The sequence below is a fragment of the Bombina bombina genome, chromosome 4, assembly GCF_027579735.1.
Source record: "Bombina bombina isolate aBomBom1 chromosome 4, aBomBom1.pri, whole genome shotgun sequence".
Lineage (NCBI taxonomy): Eukaryota > Metazoa > Chordata > Amphibia > Anura > Bombinatoridae > Bombina > Bombina bombina.
Window position 1 is genome coordinate 1,020,279,603 of NC_069502.1, and position 25,084 is coordinate 1,020,304,686.

General features: G+C 36.5%; 1 protein-coding gene across 1 annotated transcript in view; it reads right to left on the reverse strand.

The window, feature by feature from the left end:
- Nucleotides 1-19,193, reverse strand: part of OTOR (otoraplin) — a 41,145-nt gene extending 21,952 nt beyond the window's left edge. Inside the window, exons 1-2 of the mRNA XM_053712120.1 lie at nucleotides 19,019-19,193; nucleotides 17,693-17,832 (exon numbers count right to left, since the gene is read on the reverse strand). Coding sequence (XP_053568095.1) covers nucleotides 17,693-17,832; nucleotides 19,019-19,142 — 264 coding nt within the window. The 5' untranslated portion in view covers nucleotides 19,143-19,193. The remainder of the gene's footprint in view (nucleotides 1-17,692; nucleotides 17,833-19,018) is intronic.
- Nucleotides 19,194-25,084: the final 5,891 nt, after the last annotated feature.

The window sequence follows — 25,084 nt, forward strand, 5'->3', positions numbered from 1 at the left end:
AAGTATAATGTAGGTGTCAGCGATGTCGGGGCGGCAGATTAGGGGTTAATAAGTGTAAGATCAGGGGTGTTTAGACTTGGGGTTCATGTTAGGGTGTTAGGTGTAAACATATATTTAATTTCCCCCCTAGGAATTAATGGGGCTGCGTTACAGAGCTTAACGCTGCTTTTTTGCAGGTGTTAGACTTTTTTTCAGCCGGCTCTCCCCATTGATGTTTATGGGGAAATCATGCACAAGCACGTAAAACCAGCTCACCGCAGCTTTCAGCAGCGCTGGTATTGGAGTGCGGTATGAAGCACAATTTTGCTCTACGCTCACTTCTTGCCTAATAAAGCGGGTTTATGAAAACCTGTAATACCAGCGCTGTAGGGAAGTGAGAAGTGACAATAACGTGCAAGTTAGCACCGCACCCCTCTTACCGCAAAACTCGTAATCTAGCCGTTTGTTATTTATTGCTATACAGAGGTTTTACTCAAACATCCACCGGGGACTATAAATCATTTTAAACTCAATACCTTGGTTTATGCAAAGTGCAGCTGACTGAGTTTGATACACCCTTGTGTAAGTATTTGATATAAAGGTCTTAAGATAGTGTGTAACTTTTATAGAATTGTCTCTAACAGCAACTTTCTTTTTATTATAGTATTTTTCTGATGTACACTTCATCTAATTATCTGCATAAAACAATAATTGTTAAAATTGTTTTTGTTAACCTCTCTCAATAAATTCAGATGCAAAATGTTTAATGTGCATCTGTTAGATAATTACTAAACATTGTTTTTTGTTAAAATTAATTGCATTATCTGTAAACAGTAATAATTATCACATTATATTTAAGATATCTAAGTATGTGCAGGTATGTATGTAAATCGTTAAGCCAAGATATATCTAATGTATCTAAGGTAGTGGCATTCAATATCTACTTAGGCAATAAGTTCTATAATTTGATTGCTTTTACAGTGAAAAACATTTAAGTTGCTGGAGATTAAATCTCCTTTCCTCCAGCCAGACCTCTTCTCACAAACAATTGCATTGGAAAAAACAGAGCATCCGCCAACTCTGTATATGGGCCTTGAATATATTTATATAAAGTAATCACCTCACAAGCTCCTTTTTTTCTAGAGAAAACAGAGCCAGTTTGGATAACTTCTACTCATAGTCTAAATCCTCCATTAGTTCTGTGACCCTTCTTTGAACTATTTCTAATTCTGCAATGACCTTTTTGAAATGTGTCCCCAGAACAGCACTTCATACTAAAAGTAAGGTTTAACAGGGATTTATATAGTGACAGAATGATGCTTTCTTTCCTTGCATCAATGCCTTTTTAATACATGCTAGTATCTTATTAGCCTTCAACAACACTGCCTTGAATTGTGCACTCTTTCTTTGCTTGTTATCTATTAGTACTCCCAAATCCCTTCCCTCCTGTGTTTTTCTAGTCCCATTTAAATAGTATCCTGCATATTTTTATCTCCAAAATTTAGAACCTTGCATTTGCCAGTATTAAATTTAATTTGGCATTTACCAGCCCATTCTTCCAATTTTCCATCCTGCACTGACATAATGATTTTACCAGTAGCAGAACTACCACGGTTGCAGATGTGATCGGCCCTAGGGGGCCCCCACTGTGTGACTTGGCTCTGGAGTTCCACCACTGTACAGGTCTCCCTGACCTCTGGTACAGACCTGCCCCTTGCAGAGACCTGCCCACCTCCTTGGTCTCTGGTATGGAGTGGGCCCCTCGCATAGACTCTCCTCTGGTTCTAAGCCACCTCCTTCCTGTCCTGGACCTAGTGCATCCAGTTGTGCGCGGTGTGAGTGTCAGAGAGCAGCAGAGTAGGCCCAGCTGAGCCACATATGAGCAACTAGCCTGAGAGCAGGTTAGAGGGTGGTGGTTGGTTCTAAAACCCTTTAATATTCTATCTTCTGACTGTACTATGTGTGTGTATGTATGTATATATATATATATATATATATATATATATATATATATATATATATACACAGGTAGCCCTCAGTTTACGCCGGGGTTAGGTTCCAGAAGGAATGGTTGTAAATCGAAACTGTTGTAAATTGAAACACAGTTTATAATGTAAGTCAATGAAAAGTGAGGGAGATAGGTTCCAGGCCCCTCTCAAAATTGTCATAAGTAACACCTAATACATTATTTTTAAAGCTTTGAAATGAAGACTTTTAATGCTTAACAGCATTATAAACCTAATAAAATAATCACACAACACAGAATAAATAATTAAACTAAGTTAAATGAATAAAAACATTTCCTAAACAGCATTATAAACCTAATAAAATAATCACACAACACAGACTTCACTTGCATTTTTCTGCAAACAGTTCTTTCTATTTTTCTGCAAACAGTTATTTCTATGCATTCCAATCTGGACTGATTTATAGACAGGGAGATCTTGTTCCTTTGAAATCTGCTCAATAGCTCAGGTCTGGTTAAACTGATTAATTTCAGCTTGCTTGGCTTGGCAACACAAGTGGACAGCTCCACCTACTGTCTATTTTAATAAATGCAATGCTTCTCAATGCTTTTCAATAGCAGTCACATGACTGGAAAAAAAGGTTGTTATTCTGAAACGGTGTAAATTGAACCGTTGTAAAACGAGGGCCACCTATATATATATATATATATATATATATATATATATATATATATATATATATAAAGGAGGTGTATAGAAATAGCACTGAAGGATCTCTAGAAATGAGTGTGATCATATGTATAGAAATAAATGTATGAGGTACCACTTTATATTTAACCCCAAATTTGCTTAAAAAAATATATAATTTATATATTATGAAAAAATTTGTCTTTTTATTAAAAAGACTGTGGGCTCAGTTAACACTAACTGCAGTCACTTTTTTCTGATTGCAGTGTTTCTGTGCTGAGCCCTAATTGCTAAAAACAATGTTTGTTGGGTATGTATAAAAAACACAGTGGTAAAAACAAAATCAAATGTGAACGGGGGCGTGTCTAACTGGCAGCAGTGATGGCTGCTATTTTTCATGGCTGAGCAATAGAGTAAATAAATCTGATATTTATTACTCAGAAGATTGGTGATCTTGGGCACTTCTCGGCATTAGAGGGAAGTCCTGGATTTACTGAGTTGATCACACTACTTTTAAGAAAGATATTTCAGCCCGGAACACCTTAATTGATGAAGTGCGTAGCGGAGGTCCTTTAGTGACCTAGGCCTTCATTTCGCCCTACCCATATTCCTATGAATCTAGGATTAACAGCTATATATGCTGTATAACTTTCACTTAGCAACCATGGAGAAGCAAATACTACATGCACTTGAAGAGCTACTAACAACACAGCTAACTCGCATGGAGGAGGAGATACTCAACACAATCCAGCATGCCTATGGGACAAAATCTGATACGGAGTATGTTGCTGAGGCCCTACCGATACCAGTGGATCAGGAGTCACATTTACCCTACATGCTTGCAGTACCTGAGCACTGGACGGCTGGAGCGCATATATATGGAGATGAGACCCCTGTGGTGGGTCTATTGCGGTCCGGATGCACATCGGAGGCTCCTGCTCCAGGTGGGAAAAGAGATCTATCATGGATCCAGTGGAAACTCATCTGGATTCCCTACCTGATCTATTAAACTGTCAAGTGACTGACTCGGAGAGGAGATCTCGTTGCGACGCTGGACACCTTTGCAGCGAGTGGGGAGGCAGATACACGTCACGCAGCGCTTTTCAGCCGCACTATGCTGCATTACAAGAACTGATCGCTCCTGTACCCGCTGTTGCGGCTAACAGGTCCTGGATTCCACCTTTAATCCTGCCAGTACCTCTACTCCCAGACAGGCTGCAGCTACATGTTGAGATGCATCAGAGGGTGATAAGTATGTCAATTTGCTCTGTTTATAGCTGCCACCCACCCCAGAAGGACAATTATATGACACTAGCTGAGCCTCAGAGGAGATCTGGAGTGGGTTAGGATGTTCACATGCAGCAAGTTCATGTTATGTAACTGTCATCGTTCCCTAAGACTTGTTGCACTTTGATCTCATTATGGGACTCTGACATTAGTTTATTAGTGCTAGTGAATACCTTCTAGCCTGATGAGGGGTTCTGTTTTTCTCTCTGTATTTATCGTGTTTAAGAATTTAATTTTTATGAAGTACACATTTACATGTCCAGTCTATCCTATAGATATATTGGGATCCACTGAAAATGCAGGTCGTCATATGTTATTCACTGCTGCAGCTTAACACATAATAGAGTTAGCATAAATATGACATACAGTTGCAGGACTTCTCCACTAGAGGGGAGTGGAGGAGTACTTATTTGTATATATGTATATAGACGAAAGGGGTCATTTATGGCCTCACCTACATTAAAGAAGGTTTAAGATCCCAGAACTGTCCCTCCAGGTATACATAAAGTAGCCTTAGCTAAGGATTTCATATATACTCCATGTTAATTAGAAGTTCATTCCTATAATTAAAGGCCCAAAAGGGGCCATTTCAGAATCTAATAGTCCTCTCTTATTCAGCATAAGAGTTTCTGGGCCCAAGAGTGGCCTTCAGCCCTATAAGAGGATTCTATAATATGCTTACCGCACAAAAAATAAAATAGAGGTTCCTAAAATATATATATTTGCTGATATACATGCCGAATATGGCTCTTTCATTTACAGTTGATATGAATGTGTTGATATCTTACTCAATATGTCTATTCAGCAGGTTGAATTTTAGCTTTTATACCAGCAATGGTCTGTAACTACTTTCTTGTGTTAGTTGAGTTATTGTGTCTATCAGTATCCTATGAATAGATTTTCCACAGTAAGCCTAATTGTACTTTTTACTTGATGATTTGTTAACTTGTCATTTAATATTTAGATCTGTATCCAGTATAGACTTTAGTGTCTGTTTGTTTGACCTGATGTCATTGTGAACTGTAATATTTTTCATTTCCTTTTTCTCCTTTTGATGTATTCTTTACAAACCTCAATAAAATAAAAATTATCTTGAAAAAAAAAAAAAAAAAATCAAATGTGAACAGCACAAAAATTAAACATACACAAAACAAAGTTAATGCCGTATTTTCTCTGGGTCCAGGTGGCTGACTGAAACTAACTCGTAGAAAGTATGTAACAGTCAGGTGCTGGATCTGTATGATAGCAAAAATAAAAACATATATTTAAACATTGAAACTGAGATTTGGCTTTTATGTATTGTAAAAAATGATCTGAAAAATTTATGAGGAAAAAAACTTTTGGATAAAAATATTTTAAGATGTGTGTTGTAGGAATTGTAAAATCATCATGTACAGGTATGGAATTTAATGGAATATAATGGAATAAAATTAATTTGATGGATCAAGATTAAAAATTAATCTATCTTGATTAGAAACCTAGAAGCATATTGAAGCATACAGGGTTGTTAAAAATAAAACTGATTAGCTGCGATCGTAAAAAATGGGGGAGAGAACAAAACTAATGGTAGTGCGCACTACAAAAAAATAAAAATGACCGTAAAAAAATAAATAATATATCCGTTAAAAAAGTATATGTCCGTAATAGTAGAAAAATAAATACATCCTTTAAAGTGCAGGTATATATAAGTTAAATAAGTAAATAGATATAAGACTTATCTCCTGAAATTGAAATGTTCATGGGTGTATAGTGGAAAGAGCCAAACAGTTTCTCCGGCGTTGCTTGTTTTCGGGAACCCAGAAGTGGATCTGTGGTGCGAGCGGAAGTGACGTCACTGTAATCTTGCGTGCTTACGCGTTTCGTGGGTCCTATGCCCACTTCTTCAGAGTAGAATCCACTCCCATCCTGGACTCCTATTTATATTTAGAAACCGGATATGGCTTTTTATTGTTATCTGGGTGGTTTCCTTATATTCAGGATGGCCATTTTATGTTTTATATAAAAACTCTTGAATTGTTTTATTGGGTGTTAATTTAATAGGCCCATGTTGCTACTTCTTATTTGAATTAAAATCGATTTGCCTAAAAAGTTCATCAAGCACTATTAATTGATTCAATTTAGTTTTGAATTTTTATGAAAAATGTATCCGATAAATAAATTATAAACTCTGTTTGTGTTAGTTTAAAATTTATTATATGAATTGTTAAATATGATAAAATGAAAATAAATTAATTCAATACATTGGATTTCTAATATTTTGAATCTGTATAATAATAAAAAATAATAAATAAATATATAATATACAAATATTAAACATATAAAATATATATATACACACTCATTATATGATATATAATTTAAAAACAATGGGGGCTGGGGACTTCCGGTGGGCGGCAATCCAAGATGGCCACTAACTTATGTAGCTCTGTATAAGCTGTAACTCATTAAGTTGTTTAGTGGTCGTATCCTCAGCCATCCGTTCTGCCCTTGACAATATTTGTGTCTGGGAACCTTTTGGGATCAAGGATTTCCATCCCTTGGCTACTGAGAAGCAGTTTCTAATGATAGATGCCGGCTGGTGCTGTGGCGGGACATAGAGCTGCCACTCTGTATATAGTTTCTTCGTAGTTCATATCTTATTATATACCTTTGCAAGATGGAACTTATTACTGCTAATCTAGTAGAACTGTTTGCACCTTTATTGGACTCCCTATCGGCATCAATGGGGGAACTTTTGAGTGAGGTTCAACGGTATAAGAAACCAAAGGGCTTAAAACAGGCCCCTGCCGACACAGCCTCTGTTCACACTGAAGCAAAGGTGGAGACAACCTCTGATCGACCTGCCCTAATGTTAATGAACATGGGATTTATTAATGCTCCAACAAGCTTTATCCCCACGTTTAGTGCACCTGATTACTTGGGGATAAAAGAGATGGGTGGAAATGTGAACCTTTCCTGCCCCGCTGTGGATAATATCTGTCTTGAAAGCTATAATGTGAATAAGGCAAAAAAGCTTCCTTTGAGTGCAAAGCCGTGTACTTTGAAAATATCTGCTGACACACTTACCTGCATAAATAATGTAGTGAGATCCAAGGCTCAAAAAGAATATATGGCGCAGGAACTAGAGTTAGAAAGAAACCGTGTGACACCCTTCACTTCAGGGCTTCTGCAATTGTGCCGGCAAAGCAAAATGAGAGCTGGTTCTAGCTCTTTGCGGGCTCAGAGACACAGGGAAGGTATTGGTTAAGTGGACATATTCAGGATCTGATGGGCTGGTTAAAATAGCTTCATTAATATAATGGATCACTACTGTTGCAGGGCTCATTTGCAAATTCGCTGCGCTATAACGCTATAATGTCGATGATAAAGCCTTGCCACGTTGTCGATCTCCTAAATGTATTCTCCAGTTTGGTTCGTAGCCATAGCCCTGTTGGCTATTTGTTTTTTGGTGTTTTTTTTTGGGTGTTTTATTGTTATGAGGAAATGTTCTCCCTCTCTTGCATGAATGGATCCCATATTCTAGCAATGTACTGGCCAATTAGACCTGGACTAGTGGGAACTATGAAAACTACTGACTCGCTGTCATACAGCTCACATTCATACGACAGGAAAAGATACCCAGGTACAAAGGATTCAGTTAAGAGGCTTGAGTTTGTTGTAAAGGGCTTGAAAACACTTTATAAACCTGTCACGGATTGCTAAATTAAACCGGACTATTACCTACAATTTTGTAGCTGCTTTGATTATGGGACATTTAGAACTTAAGTGATGACACCTTGTATCTGTATTGACTTGACAAATTTAATGTGCTCCGTGCGCCACAGCTTAGTTTGTAATAGTGTTGTCAATGCTGGGACTGAGCGGTGGCGGAAGTCGTACGCTGCTATCTTCTCCCTATGATACGACACAGAATTTAGTTTATCAGGAGCCTGCAACTCTTTCTTTCCTACCACACCGTTAGGGTTTAAATTAAGTCACACTATGGTCGCTCTCCTTAACCATGTCACAAAGGTCTATTAGATTTGCCAACTGCGTACCTAGATAGAATCACTGTGGCAATGATGTGGTCATTTATTTTTTTTTTATCTGTTTTTGTATTTGTTTTGGATTGTGTGTTGTTTTTGTTTTGTTTTATTATATGGTTATTATAAAATTAAGAGACACAGGATTAACAAGAAGTGGTGCCCCATTAATCCTGATAAATCTATCACTGTACTTAAAAGTGGCAAGTATCCTAGTCGATCACTCTTGGGATCAGTTTGTAATGTGCATAGAAATCATCACTTATTCTTGTTCTTATCAAATTCAAGTGTATTGCTAATGATGTACTGATATCCAACATGTAGAAACTACTGCTAAATATGTACTGTAATGTCGATATATCCCCACTTTGTAACTGTTTACTTCTAATCTTTGTACCTGTGCTTCTTTAATAAAAAAGAATTTAAAAAAAAAAAAAACAATGGGGGCTAGAAGTATGAAGTAGATATACGTTTTAATGTGTGTACTTGCTTAATTATGCACCTGATGTATATCCTTATAGAAAGGCTGCTAAATCTATATCTTTGTTTAACCCATATGGTTCCCTGGTGTTCAAAGCATGGATCCAATAGGTCTCCCTTTTCCTCAATTGCAGAAGTCTGTCTTTACCCCATGTTTTTGATATATGTTCAATTGCTTTAATAGTAAATTCATTTGGATTTTTCTGGTGATATTCTTCAAAGTGTCTGCTTAGACCGTACTCGGACGTTTCTCCTTCTATATTTTTTACATGTTTCAAGAGTCTTGTCTTCAGGACTCTCTTGGTTCTACCAATGTAAATTTTTTTTCACTTGCACTCTATGCTATAGACCACATATTCAGATTTGCAATTCATATATGAATGGATCGGGATTTTTTAGTATCGTTATTGATTATCCATTTATTTTCTAGTTTATTCTTGCTGGTTCTCTTACAGCATTCGCAGTTTTTTCTCCCACATCTGTAGAACCCTTTAACCAATTGATGACTTCCTTCTGTCTTTTTGGATTTATTGGTTTTAAGTTTTGTTGGGGCTAGGATGTTCTTAAGATTTAGATTTTTCTTGTATGTGACTAGAGGTCTCTGTGATAGATTCTTCCCTAAAACCGTGTCTTTCTTTAAAATATGCCAATGCTCATTCAGGATTTTTTCAATGTGCTTTGATGCATTATTGTATGTGGTGATGAACCTCGGTGTTTCATCTGTATCTGTGAGTTGTGAATTCTTCTTTTTTTTATTTTTTGGTATCAATAGGGAACTTCTTTCCATGGATTTTACTTTGTTGTAAGCTTCCTGTATATCGTCTTCTTTGTATCCCTTTTCCCTAAATTTTTCCTTTAGGGCTGTTGAAGCTGCTTCAAAATCTTCTGTTTCGGTGCTATTTCTTTTGATCCTTTGAAATTGTCCAAAAGGAATATTTCTTATTCGCTTTGAATGATCACCACTCTCTGAATGTAGATATCCATTTGTGTCTGTTTCCTTGGTATATAGTTTAGAGCTGATCCTCTCTCCTTTGTTGAAGATGGTGATGTCTAGGAAGTGTATTTGGGTCTTGTCCCATTCCTTGGTGAATTTTAAATTGAAATTATTTTGATTGAGCAAGAGAGTCCTCAAGACAAGACTCTTGGAACATGTAAAAAATATAGAAGGAGAAACGTCCGAGTACGGTCTAAGCAGACTCTTTGAAGAATATCACAAGAAAAATCCAAATGAATTTACTATTAAAGCAATTGAACATATATCAAAAACATGGGGTAAAGACAGACTTCTGCAATTGAGGAAAAGGGAGACCTATTGGATCCATGCTTTGAACACCAGGGAACCATATGGGTTAAACAAAGATATAGATTTAGCAGCCTTTCTATAAGGATATACATCAGGTGCATAATTAAGCAAGTACACATATTAAAATGTATATCTACTTCATACTTCTAGCCCCCATTGTTTTTAAATTATATATCATATAATGTGTGTGTATATATATATTTTATATGTTTACTATTTGTATATTATATATTTATTTTTATTATTATACAGATTCAAAATATTAGAAATCCAATGTATTGAATTAATTTGTTTTCATTTTATCATATTTAACAATTCATATAATAAATTTTAAACTAACACAAACAGAGTTTATAATTTATTTATTGGATACATTTTTCATAAAAATTCAAAACTAAATTGAATCAATTAATAGTGCTTGATGAACTTTTTAGGCAAATCGATTTTAATCCAAATAAGAAGTAGCAACATGGGCCTATTAAATTAACACCCATTAAAACAATTCAAGAGTTTTTATATAAAACATAAAATAGCCATCCTGAATATAAGGAAACCACCCAGATAACAATAAAGAGTCATATCCGGTTTCTAAATATAAATAGGAGTCCAGGATGGGAGTGGATTCTACTCTGAGGAAGTGGGCATAGGACCCACGAAACGCATAAGCACGCAAGATTACAGTGACGTCACTTCCGCTCGCACCACAGATCCACTTCCGGTTTCCCGAAAACAAGCAACGCCGGAGAAACTGTTTGGCTCTTTTCACTATACACCAACGAACATTTCAATTTCAGGAGATAAGTATTATATCTATTTACCTATTTAACTTATATATACCTGCACTTTAAAGGATGTATTTATTTTTCTACTATTACGGACATATACTTTTTTAACGGATATATTATTTATTTTTTACGGTCATTTTTATTTTTTTGTAGTGCGCACTACCATTAGTTTTGTTCTCTCCCCCATTTTTTACGATCGCAGCTAATCAGTTTTATTTTTACACAGAAACACTGCAATCAGAAAAAGTGACTGCAGTTGGTGTTAACTGAGCCCACAGTCTTTTTAATAAAAAGACAAATATTTTCATAATATATAAATTATATATTTTTTTAAGCAAATTTGGTATACTCTCTTAGAAATTAGCAGCTCCCAGGAACTCTTCAGACTTTAAGACAGCGCTTATTACCTAACCCTCATTTCTATTTTTTATTTAATATATATATATATATATATATATATATATATATATATATATATATATATATATATATATATATACCTGTATATAGGAATTAGAATCAGAGACCACACTCATAGGTCTTACAAATCATCCGGGAGATTTATTTCAAGTAACGTTTTGGGGTTTCCCCCTTTGTCAAACCTTAAAAACAAATTTGTGACATATCTTACTATATACCCCATATCAATCGTTCTATCCAGCTCTGCCAAGCAGGACTTCCGGTGGCGTCTCCACATTGCAACTGCGAGAGTAGCGCCACCGAAGCCCGACCTGGCCAACTGTAAGAAAAAACAAAGCAAAAAATAAAAACTACCGTAACTAGGATACGGCCTATAACAAAACACAGAAGAACAGAATTATGTTATCAGCAAGCATGGGTACCTGGTGCTTATTAACAGTCTAAATATAAATATAGTAACATAATTAAATGGTTTGATTTATTCACATCATCATATTAAACAACCCATGCTAAGCATATGTAATACTGCTACAGACTATCATCCAGAGCTACACCTGGTACTATAGTCCACAGTTAATTTAGTATGTCAAATACATATGTCTAAAATATTTAAAATATTTGTGTTAACTAGTTTGTGGGTTATACACATTATACTAGTAAGTCTTGATGGCCACGAGTTTATATATAAATTAATACAAAACTTAATACAAAACTTTGTATTCTCTAGTGTAATTCGTATATATTGTACCTAACATGTATAACATATGTACCATACATGACACACTTCACTCTATGGTTATAAAAGATTATAGAAAACACTGTAAATCGAAGTGAGTTTTTAAGCCCTTTGGCATCAATGTGTCCAGAGTGTGAATCCATCTGGACTCTTTTTGTAGCAAGGGTTTGCCTCTGACCCCTCCTCTTGTCAGAGGGAGGTCATGGCCGATGATGACACACTTCAGATCCATGACTGTATGCTTATGGTTGGCAAAATATCTTGCCACTGGTTGATCAGAATCACCTTTATCAATGGCTGCCCGTATGGCTGCCCTGTGATTTGCCATTCTCGTTCGCAAGTCATCAGTCGTTTTGCCAACATAAAATCTCCCACATATACAATGTAGCAGATATATCATGAACTTGGTTGTGCAGGTAACACAATGTTTAATCTTAAATTTCTTTGTTTGTCCATGGATGTGTGAACTCTGTGCATTGTGTTAACGCACTGCATGTTGTACAACCTATGCATTTAAAACAACTCTTGCTATAAAAAGAGTCCAGATGGATTCACACTCTGGACACATTGATGCCAAAGGGCTTAAACACTCAGTTTGATTTACAATATTTTCTATAATCTTTTATAACCATAGAGTGAAGTGTGTCATGTATGGTACATATGTTATACATGTTAGGTACAATATGTACAAATTACACTAGAGAATACAGAGTTTTGTATTAAGTTTTATAATAATTTATATATAAACTTGTGGCCATCAAGACTTACTAGTATAATGTGTATAACCCAAAAACTAGTTAACACAAATATTTTAAATATTTTAGACATATGTATTTGACATACTAAATTAACTGTGGCCTATAGTACCAGGTGTAGCTCTGGATGATAGTCTGTAGCAGTATTAAATATGCTTAGCATGGGTTGTTTAATATGATGATGTGAATAAATCAAACCATTTAATTATGTTACTATATTTATATTTAGGCTGTTAATAAGCACCAGGTACCCATGCTTGCTGATAACATAAGTCTGTTCTTCTGTGTTTTGTTATAGGCCATATCCTAGTTACAGTATTTTTTATTTTTTGCTTAGTTTTTTCTTGCAGTTGGCCAGATCAGGATTCCGTGGCGCAACTCAGCACATGCACAGTTGCAATGCGGAGATGCCACCGGAAGTCCTGCTTGGCAGAGCTGGATAGAGCGTTCGATATGGGGTATATAGTAAGATATGTCACAAATTTGTTTTTAAGGTTTGATAAAGGGGGAAACCCCGAAACGTTACTGGAAATAAATCCACTGGTGATTTGTAAGACCTATGAGTGCGGTCTCCTATTCTAATTCCTGTGTATATTTATGCACCGCACCTGGGCAAATAGAAAGGATACGAGAGTGCTTGGTACAGGACATTGTGATATATATATATATATATATATATATATACAGGGAGTGCAGAATTATTAGGCAAATGATTATTTTGACCACATCATCCTCTTTATGCATGTTGTCTTACTCCAAGCTGTATAGGCTCGAAAGCCTACTACCAATTAAGCATATTAGGTGATGTGCATCTCTGTAATGAGAAGGGGTGTGGTCTAATGACATCAACACCCCATATCAGGTGTGCATAATTATTAGGCAACTTCCTTTCCTTTGGCAAAATGGGTCAAAAGAAGGACTTGACAGGCTCAGAAAAGTCAAAAATAGTGAGATATCTTGCAGAGGGATGCAGCACTCTTAAAATTGCAAAGCTTCTGAAGCGTGATCATCGAACAATCAAGCGTTTCATTCAAAATAGTCAACAGGGTCGCAAGAAGCGTGTGGAAAAACCAAGGCGCAAAATAACTGCCCATGAACTGAGAAAAGTCAAGCGTGCAGCTGCCAAGATGCCACTTGCCACCAGTTTGGCCATATTTCAGAGCTGCAACATCACTGGAGTGCCCAAAAGCACAAGGTGTGCAATACTCAGAGAAATGGCCAAGGTAAGAAAGGCTGAAAGACGACCACCACTGAACAAGACACACAAGTTGAAACATCAAGACTGGGCCAAGAAATATCTCAAGACTGATTTTTCTAAGGTTTTATGGACTGATGAAATGAGAGTGAGTCTTGATGGGCCAGATGGATGGGCCCGTGGCTGGATTGGTAAAGGGCAGAGAGCTCCAGTCCGACTCAGACGCCAGCAAGGTGGAGGTGGAGTACTGGTTTGGGCTGGTATCATCAAAGATGAGCTTGTGGGGCCTTTTCGGGTTGAGGATGGAGTCAAGCTCAACTCCCAGTCCTACTGCCAGTTTCTGGAAGACACCTTCTTCAAGCAGTGGTACAGGAAGAAGTCTGCATCCTTCAAGAAAAACATGATTTTCATGCAGGACAATGCTCCATCACACGCGTCCAAGTACTCCACAGCGTGGCTGTCAAGAAAGGGTATAAAAGAAGAAAATCTAATGACATGGCCTCCTTGTTCACCTGATCTGAACCCCATTGAGAACCTGTGGTCCATCATCAAATGTGAGATTTACAAGGAGGGAAAACAGTACACCTCTCTGAACAGTGTCTGGGAGGCTGTGGTTGCTGCTGCACGCAATGTTGATGGTGAACAGATCAAAACACTGACAGAATCCATGGATGGCAGGCTTTTGAGTGTCCTTGCAAAGAAAGGTAGCTATATTGGTCACTGATTTGTTTTTGTTTTGTTTTTGAATGTCAGAAATGTATATTTGTGAATGTTGAGATGTTATATTGGTTTCACTGGTAAAAATAAATAATTGAAATGGGTATATATTTGTTTTTTGTTAAGTTGCCTAATAATTATGCACAGTAATAGTCACCTGTACACACATATATCCCCCTAAAATAGCTATAACTAAAAACAAACTAAAGACTACTTCCAAAACTATTCAGCTTTGATATTAATGATTTTTTTGGGTTCATTGAGAACATGGTTGTTGTTCAATAATAAAATTAATCCTCAAAAATACAACTTGCATAATAATTCTGCACTCCCTGTATATATATATATATATATATATATATATATATATATATATATATATATATATATATATATATATATACAGTATGTATATAAATGTGAGATGTTATTGTGGTTTTGACAATGATGCAGTTTTTTGCCATTTGTGTTGAGCGGGGCCTTAAAAGATTCTTGCACCTGGGCCCTAAAGTTTCTAGTTACGTCTCTGGACCTTACACAACTTTGTATTATTTGCAAAAATAGTGATGTTGCTATTTAATCCTTACTAAATATTAATGGGAACAGAGCCCAGTAGTGATCCTTGGGGGACCCACTAATTACCTTTGTCCAATCTGAGTATTATCCATTTACAACAACTCGTTGTTCCCTGTCTTTTATCCAGTTTTTTATGGATGAGCTAACAATTTCATTTTTTCCCAGTACCTTACCCATTACTGATGTGAGGTTTACTGGTCTATAGCTTCCATGATCAGCCCTGCTTCCCTTTGTAAAAAGCGGCACCACATCAGATTTACTCCTATCCTGCAGTACTATGGCTGAGGATAATGAGTCTTAAAAATTAAGTAGTGGTTTGGCTATAATAGTGCTAAGTTTCCCTAGAACCATTAGGGGCATTACATCTAGACCTGGATTTTTATTTACCTGAAGAAAAGAAATGGTTTACTACTGGGAACGGCTCAAAGGCCGTGTATTTATATGTGTGTGTGTATATAGATATATATATATATATATATGTGTGTGTATATATGTGTATATATGTATGTATATATGTGTATATATGTATGTGAGAAGTGGAAAATATATTACAATACAATACACATATAAATTGTTATTTTCATTCCCCACAGTAAAAAAGTATCAAAGCAAACACCTGTAATGTAAGGTACAGACCTACTGAAGGACCAGTGTATAAGTTATTTATATTTAATGTGAATTGGGTAGGTTTCTGGTAACTTATCAATGGGAAGCACAGTTTACTTGCTACTCTAATAATTAAAAAATATACCCTCAACTTGTAACACCAGAGCACAGATGTATACTCATGGAATCAATTTCACTCATCTCAACTTACACTAGAAATTGTATGCAAAATAGCGTTTCATTTGTAATCTAGCCCTATGTGTTTAACGCCTTTGCAGGTCTTTGTAAATATGATGTTAGCGTTTGCTGCTTCACATGTACAGCTCTTCTACTGCTGCTGACATCACTGGTGCTCTTTTTCCTCATCTTTAGCCATAAATAATATGTATTCTGGACTATGAAAGCTGTGCAAATGTTATCTGTGATTTGAGGGATTTCCCCCTTTATCTCCATGCTACAAAGGGTGTAGTTTAACATAACAAAGTTGAATTCAAAGTCGTCCCATGCAGGCTCTGCTGTCTCTTACCAGCTATAATACCTCAGGAAGAAGCAGGCCTACCAGTAACCACTCTTGCATGCCATCTACTGGTCAGACATTTTATTACACTGTGGTTTTCCAAAATTTTCTATAATTTACAGCAATGTCAGTCATAGGATAAAGGCTGGTAACTATAGTTTTATTTCAGTTACATTTTTTTTCCCCTTCTCATTAATTATTTTATTTAAATCATTTTCTTTTTAGTTTTAGTTAGCAATTATAACCCTGACCCACACTCACACACACATATACGCAGTAATCCAACCCAAAAGTTGTTATTTTAGCCCACCCTTAGGTCAAAATTTTGCATATGTTATATTTATCTTTCAGGTTATAAAGACACAATTTGGAAAATATTAACATGCCTAAAATATCAATATAAATTTACAGTGAAGGGACACGAAACCCAAAATCTTACTTTTATGATTCAGTAGGAGTGTAAAATTAACAACAAAAAAACAAAAAAATCTTTTCAATGTTTTCAAATGTACTTGTTTTTTTATATCCTTTGTTGTAAACAGGTAGGTAGGCTTGGGAGTGTGTACGTGTCTGGAGCATTAGTTGGTAGCAATTTTTGAAGAATACCTTTAACAATGCACTAGCAGCAGTCTTTCCTGCAGTGCTCCAGATACTGTGCATACTACATAGCTAGGTAACTCTTCAACAAGAGTAAAAAAAAAAAGTTTTATGCGCTGTATTAATCATGAAGGAAACATTTTGGGTTTCATGTCCCCTAAATAATTAATACCTTTATATTATCTGTAAATATACCAGTTAATATAATTTATACTCCCAGCAAAATGCATTCAAAACCTTACAATAAGAAAATCCTTAAAGTTGTTGAGTTATATTTATAGGTCAGTGTAAGCCACTAGTATTTAAACATGTCCACAGGCCTCCCCAGCAGGCCAGGTTTTCAGGATTACCTTGGGTGAGAATCATTTTTGCTAATCAGCTGATTATTTCACCTGTGCTCCAGTTCAGATATCCTCAAAATGTGACCTGTTAGGTAGGCCTGAGGCCAGGTTTGAAAACCAGTGGTGTAAGCCAATCAACAACAAAAAATATTTGCCTGATTTTTTTCTAAATTCTTAAAGGGACAGTCTACACCAGAATTTTTATTGTTTTAAAAGATAGATAATCCCTTTATTACCCTTTTCCCAGTTTTGCATAACTAACACAGTTATAATTATATACTTTTAACCTCTGTGATTATCTTGTATCTAAGCCTCTGCAAACTACCCCTTTTTTTCAGTTCTTTTGACAGACTTGCAGTCTAGCCAATCAGTGCCTGCTCCCAGATAACTTCTCGTGCACGAGCACAGTGTTATCTATATGAAATACTGAACTAACACCCTCTAGTGGTGAAAAACTGTTAAAATGCAATCTGAAAGAGGTGGGCTTCAAGGTCTAAGAAATTAGCATATGAACCTCCTAGGTTAAGCTTTCAACTAAGAATACCAAGAGAACAAAGCAAAATTGGTGATAAAAGTAAAATGGAAAATTGTTTAAAATTACATGCTCTATCTGAATCATGAAAGTTTATTTTGGCCTAGACTGTCCCTTTAAATAGAAGCTGATTTAAACTATACAAATTGTATTAGATTATTTCATTATTAAGCTAACAACATTATCTTACACTTCCAGACCAGAATTCTCCACCCGCTTTGTCTTTCACAAGCTTTGAATATACATAGATCAGTTCTCCTTTCTTGATGTTAATGAATCTGCAGTCTGGAGCATTATAATCATCTTCAGCTTTTGCAAGAGACAGAACATCTGAAACAACAAATGAAATCCATTCATTTCAGAAATAAAAAAATAACACTTTTTTCAAATTTTCCAAATAAGATAATATTCATGTTGTTTAGTTTTTGTGCACAGAAAGGCACATGCAAAATCTTATTGCATATTTTCTTTTGGTTTTAAGCAATATATTTCTTGTTAACTTGATGCCTGATTCTCAACAATGAGAAGTTTTTTATATATATTGTGTACAGTGCTCTTTCTGTTTGCAGTACTTAAAGGTACAGTAGAATCAAAATAAGGGATGTGACATTCAGATGCTTCAAGAGGTCACGCATTTCGGAGTCACATTTATTCATGTGAAAGTACAACACACTAAGATCGGTATTTGCACAGATCTTAGTATGTCAGATTTTAACAAGAATAAATGTAACTATGAAAAGAACTGAATGCGGAAAGCGGCCACTTAGTTCTGCATTCAGATGATACCGAAAAAGCATCCAAATGCACACCCCTACTCCATAGTCAAAATTAAAAGTTCACAATTCAGATAGAGCAGGGGTTTTTTAAACCTGTTCTTAGGCCTCCATAGCAGGCCAGATTTTCAGTATATCTGAACTGGGGTACAGGTGAAATAATAAGCTAATTAATAAACATGGTTATTAACCTGGTCTCGTCCAAGTCAATCTTAAAAATCTGGCCTGTTAGGGAGGCCTGTGGACAGCTTTGAAAACCCCTGAAATAAAGTATGCCATTTTAAACAGCTTTCCAATGTCCTTCTCTTATGAAATTTGCTTGGTTTTCTTGGTATCCTTTGTTGAAGAGTAAACCTAGGTAGGCTGATAAGAGTTTAGGAATGTGCACGTGTCTTTAGCAGTTTATGGCAGCAGTGTTTGCAACTTTATATAACATTGATATAAACATTGTTCCAAATACTGCTGGGAGGTGATGATAGATGTGCACATTTCTGAGATCAGCTGGGATTATTCTTTTACAGAGGATAACAAGAGAACTAAGCAAAATTGATAATAGAACTAATTTGGAAAATATGCCATATTTTATCCCATCCATTTAAGTTTCATTTTGACCTTACTGTACCTTTAAAAAAATCAAGCAACAACATTCCAAAAAACCCACTCTCAAAGGACATATTATCATCTGGTTTCATGAAATGTAGGGAAATCCATAGAAAATGATGCTAGCTGCATAAAATACTTACAAATACATTTGTCATCCGCACAAAGTTTTTTCTTAGCTAGTTTCTGCATGAAAATCCCACTTGACTCTCGATATAGAACGCCAAATAATATGAAAAGTACCACAATATAAATATGTGAGGGCATTTTTTTCCCCAACAAATTCCAAGCAAAGGGTTTAGAACTAAACGCTGTAGTTCACTGGACCTTCGGCTGAAGAAAAAAGTCCAACATCTGGATGCAAACCAGTAGGAAATGACTTGCGCAACATTCCAGCTGGGGAACACAAAAGAGCTCCTGTGCAGCTGTTTACCAGGAACAGATTTTTCTCAAATTATTGAAAGACGCTTGTTTAAGTTTATCTGGTAGCTGTAACTCTTTCATTGCTCTATAAGTAAACAGAAAATGCTATTAGTTTAGAGAAATGTGAAATCTGTTTTCTTTAAATAGCAAAATAAATTTATTTATCTTACCTTAGTTAAATTTAAAGGGACATTATATTCAAAATTAGACTTTAATGATTCAGATAGGGCATGCAATTTTAAACAACTTTTGCAATTTACTTTTATCATCACATTTGCGTTGTTCTCTTGGTATTTTTTGTTGAAAGCTAAACATAGGTAGGCTCATATGCTAATGTCTAAGCCCTTGAAGGCTGCCTCTTATCTCAGTACATTTTGACAGTTTTTCACAGCTAGACAGCACCAGTTCATGTGTGCCATATACATAATATTGTGCTCACTCCTGTGGAGTTATTTATGTTTAGCACAGAGGTAAAAAACATAATTAATGTAAGAACTTACCTGATAAATTCATTTCTTTCATATTAGCAAGAGTCCATGAGCTAGTGACGTATGGGATATACATTCCTACCAGGAGGGGCAAAGTTTCCCAAACCTCAAAATGCCTATAAATACACCCCTCACCACACCCACAATTCAGTTTAACGAATAGCCAAGAAGTGGGGTGATAAGAAAGGAGCGAATGCATCAAAAATAAGGAATTGGAATAATTGTGCTTTATACAAAAAAATCATAACCACCACAAAAAGGGTGGGCCTCATGGACTCTTGCTAATATGAAAGAAATGAATTTATCAGGTAAGTTCTTACATAAATTATGTTTTCTTTCATGTAATTAGCAAGAGTCCATGAGCTAGTGACGTATGGGATAGCAGATACCCAAGATGTGGAACTTCCACGCAAGAGTCACTAGAGAGGGAGGGATAAAATAAAGACAGCCAATTCCGCTGAAAAAAATAATCCACAACCTGAATCAAAAAGTTTTAATCTTATAATGAAAAAAACTGAAATTATAAGCAGAAGAATCAAACTGAAACAGCTGCCTGAAGTACTTTTCTACCAAAAACTGCTTCAGAAGAAGAGAAAACATCAAAATGGTAGAATTTAGTAAAAGTATGCAAAGAAGACCAAGTTGCTGCTTTGCAAATCTGATCAACAGAAGCTTCATTCCTAAAAGCCCAGGAAGTAGAAACTGACTTAGTAGAATGAGCCGTAATCCTTTGAGGCGGGGATTTACCCGACTCTACATAAGCATGATGAATCAAAGACTTTAACCAAGACGCCAAAGAAATGGCAGAAGCCTTCTGACCTTTCCTAGAACCAAAAAAGATAACAAATAAACTAGAAGTCTTTCTGAAATATTTAGTAGCTTCAACATAATATTTCAAAGATCTTACTACATCCAAAGAATGTAAAGATCTCTCCAGAGAATTCTTAGGATTAGGACACAATGAAGGGACAACAATTTCTCTACTAATGTTGTTAGAATTAACAACCTTAGGTAAAAAATTAAATGAAGTCCGCAACACTGCCTTATCCTGATGAAAAATCAGAAAAGGAGATTCACAAGAAAGAGCAGATAACTCAGAAACTCTTCTAGCAGAAGAGATGGCCAAAAGAAACAAAACTTTCCAGGAAAGTAATTTAATATCCAGAGAATGCATAGGTTCAAACGGAGGAGCCTGTAAAGCCCTCAGAACCAAATTGAGACTCCAAGGAGGAGAGATTGACTTAATGACAGGCTTGATACGAACCAAGGCCTGTACAAAACAATGAATATCAGGATGATTAGCAATATTTCTGTGAAAAAGAACTGAAAGAGCAGAGATTTGTCCTTTCAAGGAACTTGTAGACAAACCCTTATCCAAACCATCTTGAAGAAATTGTAAAATTCTAGGAATTCTAAAAGAATGCCAAGAGAATTTATGTGAAGAACACCAAGAAATGTAAGTCTTCCAGACTCGGTAATAGATCTTTCTAGACACAGATTTACGAGCCTGTAACATAGTATTAATCACTGAGTCAGAGAAACCTCTATGACTAAGTATTAAGCGTTCAATCTCCATACCTTCAAATTTAATGATTTGAGATCCTGATGGAAAAATGGGCCTTGAGACAGAAGGTCTGGCCTTAACGGAAGTGTCCAAGGTTGGCAACTTGCCATCCGAACGAGATCCGCATACCAAAACCTGTGTGGCCATGCTGGAGCCACCAGCAGTACAAACAAACGCTCCATTAGGATTTTGGAAATCACTCTTGGAAGAAGAACTAGAGGCGGAAAGATATAAGCAGGTTGATAATTCCAAGGAAGTGACAAGGTATCCACTGCTTCCGCCTGAGGATCCCTGGATCTGGACAGATACCTGGGAAGTTTCTTGTTTAGATGAGAGGCCATCAGATCTATTTCTGGAAGCCCCCAGATTTGAACAATCTGAAGAAATACCTCTGGGTGAAGAGACCATTCGTCCGGATGTAACGTCTGGCGACTGAGATAATCCGCTTCCCAATTGTCTATACTTGGGATGTGAACCGCAGAAATTAGACAGGAGCTGGATTCCGCCCATACAAGTATCCAAGATACTTCTTTCATAGCCTGAGGACTGTGAGTCCCCCCTTGATGATTGACATATGCCACGGTTGTGACATTGTCTATCTGAAAACAAATAAACGATTCTCTCTTCAGAAGAGGCCAGAACTGAAGAGCTCTGAAAATCGCACAGAGTTCCAAAATGTTGATTGGTAATCTCGCCTCCTGAGATTCCCAAACCCCCTGCGCTGTCAGAGATCCCCATACAGCTCCCCAACCTGAAAGACTCGCATCTGTTGAGATCACAGTCCAGGTTGGACGAACAAAAGAGGCCCCTTGAACTAAACGATGGTGATCTAACCACCAAGTCAGAGAAGATCGAACATTGGGATTTAAGGATATTAATTGTGATATCTTTGTATAATCCCTGCACCATTGGTGAAAACGAGCAAAAGGGATTGCGTTTGAGGCAGCAGTCATGAGACCTAAAATTTCCATGCACAAAGCTACCGAAGGGAAAGATTGAGACTGAAGGTTTCGACAAGCTGAAACCAATTTCAGACGTCTCTGTTCTGTTAGAGACAAAGTCATGGACACTGAATCTATTTGGAAACCCAAGGTTACCCTTGTCTGAGGAATCAAGGAACTCTTTGGTAAATTGATCCTCCAACCATGTCTTTGAAGAAACAACACAAGTTGATTCGTGTGAGATTCTGCAGAATGTAAAGACTGAGCAAGTACCAAGATATCGTCCAAATAAGGAAATACCGCAATACCCTGCTGCCTTATTACAGAAAGAAGGGCACAGAGAACCTTCAAAAAGATCCTTGGAGCTGTTGCTAGGCCAAAAGGAAGAGTAACAAACTGGTAATGCTTGTCTAGAAAAGAGAATCTCAGGAACTGATAATGGTCTGGATGAATTGGAATATGAAGATATGCATCCTGTAAGTCTATCGTGGACATATAATGCCCTTGCTGAACAAAAGGCAGAATAGTCCTTATAGTTACCATCTTGAATGTTGGTATCCTTACATAACGATTCAATATTTTTAGATCCAGAACTGGTCTGAAAGAATTCTCTTTCTTTGGAACAATGAACAGATTTGAATAAAACCCCAGGCCCTGTTCCAGAACTGGAACTGGCACAATTACCCCAGCTGACTCCAGATCTGAAACACATTTCAGAAATGCTTGAGCCTTTACTGGGTTTACTGGAATGCGTGAAAGAAAGAATCTTCTCACAGGCAGTCTTACCTTGAAACCTATTCTGTACCCTTGTGAAACAATGTTCTGAATCCAAAGACTTTGAATCGAATTGATCCAAACATCTTTGAAAAATCGTAACCTGCCCCCTACCAGCTGTGCTGGAATGAGGGCCGCCCCTTCATGCGGATTTGGGAGCTGGTTTTGACTTTCTAAAAGGCTTGGATTTATTCCAGACTGGAGAAGGTTTCCAAACGGAAAGGGTCAGACTTTTGTTCCTTATTCTGACGAAAGGAACGAAAACGATTAGCAGCCCTATTTTTACCTTTAGATTTTTTATCCTGAGGTAAAAAGGCTCCCTTCCCCCCAGTAACAGTTGAAATTATTGAGTCTAACTGAGAACCAAATAATTTATTACCTTGGAAAGAAAGAGAAAGCAAAGTTGACTTAGAAGTCATATCTGCATTCCAAGACTTAAGCCATAAAGCTCTCCTGGCTAAAATAGCTAAAGAGATATACCTGACATCAATTCTAATGATATCGAAAATGGCATCACAAATAAAGTTATTAGCATGTTGAAGGAGTTTAACAATGCTATAAGCATTATGGTCTGACACTTGTTGCGCTAAAGCCTCCAACCAGAAAGTTGAAGCTGCAGCAACATCAGCCAAAGAAATAGCAGGTCTAAGAAGATTACCTGAACATAAATAAGCCATAGGAATAATAGTACGTTTAGCAAAAGTAGAGATAGCCCCATCAACTTTGGGGATATTCTCCCAAAACTCTAATCTATCAAATGGCAAAGGGTACAATTTCTTAAACCTTGGAGAAGGAGTAAATGAAGTACCCAGACTATTCCATTCCCTAGAAATTACTTCTGAAATAGCATCAGGAACTGGAAAAACTTCTGAAATAACTACATGAGGTTTATAAACTGAATTTAAACGTTTAGTAGTTTTAATATCAAGAGGACTAGACTCCTCCATATCTAATGCAATCAACACTTCTTTAAGTAAAGAACGAATAAACTCCATCTTAAACAAATATGAAGATTTATCAGTGTCAATATCTGAGGTAGAATCTTCTGAACCAGATAGATCCTCATCAGAAAAAGATAAGTCAGAATGATGGCGGTCATTTAAAAATTCATCTGAAATATGTGAAGTTTTAAAAGACCTCTTAAGTTTACTAGAAGGAGGAATAACAGACAGAGCCTTTCCGAATAGAATTAGAAACAAATTCTTTAACATTAACAGGAACATCCTGAACATTAGATGTTGAAGGAACAACAACAGCTAATGGAAATATTATCAGCGTTGGATAGCTTATGATGACAACTAACACAAACTACAGCCGGAGGAACAGTTACCAAAAGTTTACAACAGATGCACTTAGCTTTTGGTAGAACCGACATCAGGCAGCGCTTTTCCAAAAGTAGATTCTGATCCAGGGTCAGGTAGTGACATCTTGCAATATGTAAAAGAAAAAACAACATACAAAGCAAAATTATCAAATTCCTTAAATGGCAGTTTCAGGAATGGGAAAAAATGCAAAATGAAACAAGCCTCTAGAAAACCAGAAGCAACTAAAAAGTGAGACTGAAATAATGTGAAAAAAAACTGGCGCCAAGTATGACGCCCACATTTTTGGCGCCAAGTATAACGCCCACATATTTTGGCGCCAAGAATGACACCCATATTTTTTGGCGCCAAAAAAACGTCTGCAATACACATATGTCAAAAATGACGCAATTACGTGAAAACTTCCGGCGCAAACTATGACGCCGGAAATGACTACATTTTTGCGCCAAAAAAGTCTCGCGCCAAGAATGACGCAATAAATAGAAGCATTTTCTGCACCCGCGAGCCTAACAGCCCGCAATTTTTGAAAAAAACTCAATTGAAAATTTTAAGGTAAGAAAAATAAAATTTATAAGCATTTTCCCAAAAAAATGAAACCGACAGTCTGAATGAAGGAATACTGATTATCCTGAATCATGGCAAATATAAGTTTAAACACATATATTTAGAACTTTACATATAAAGTGCCCAACCATAG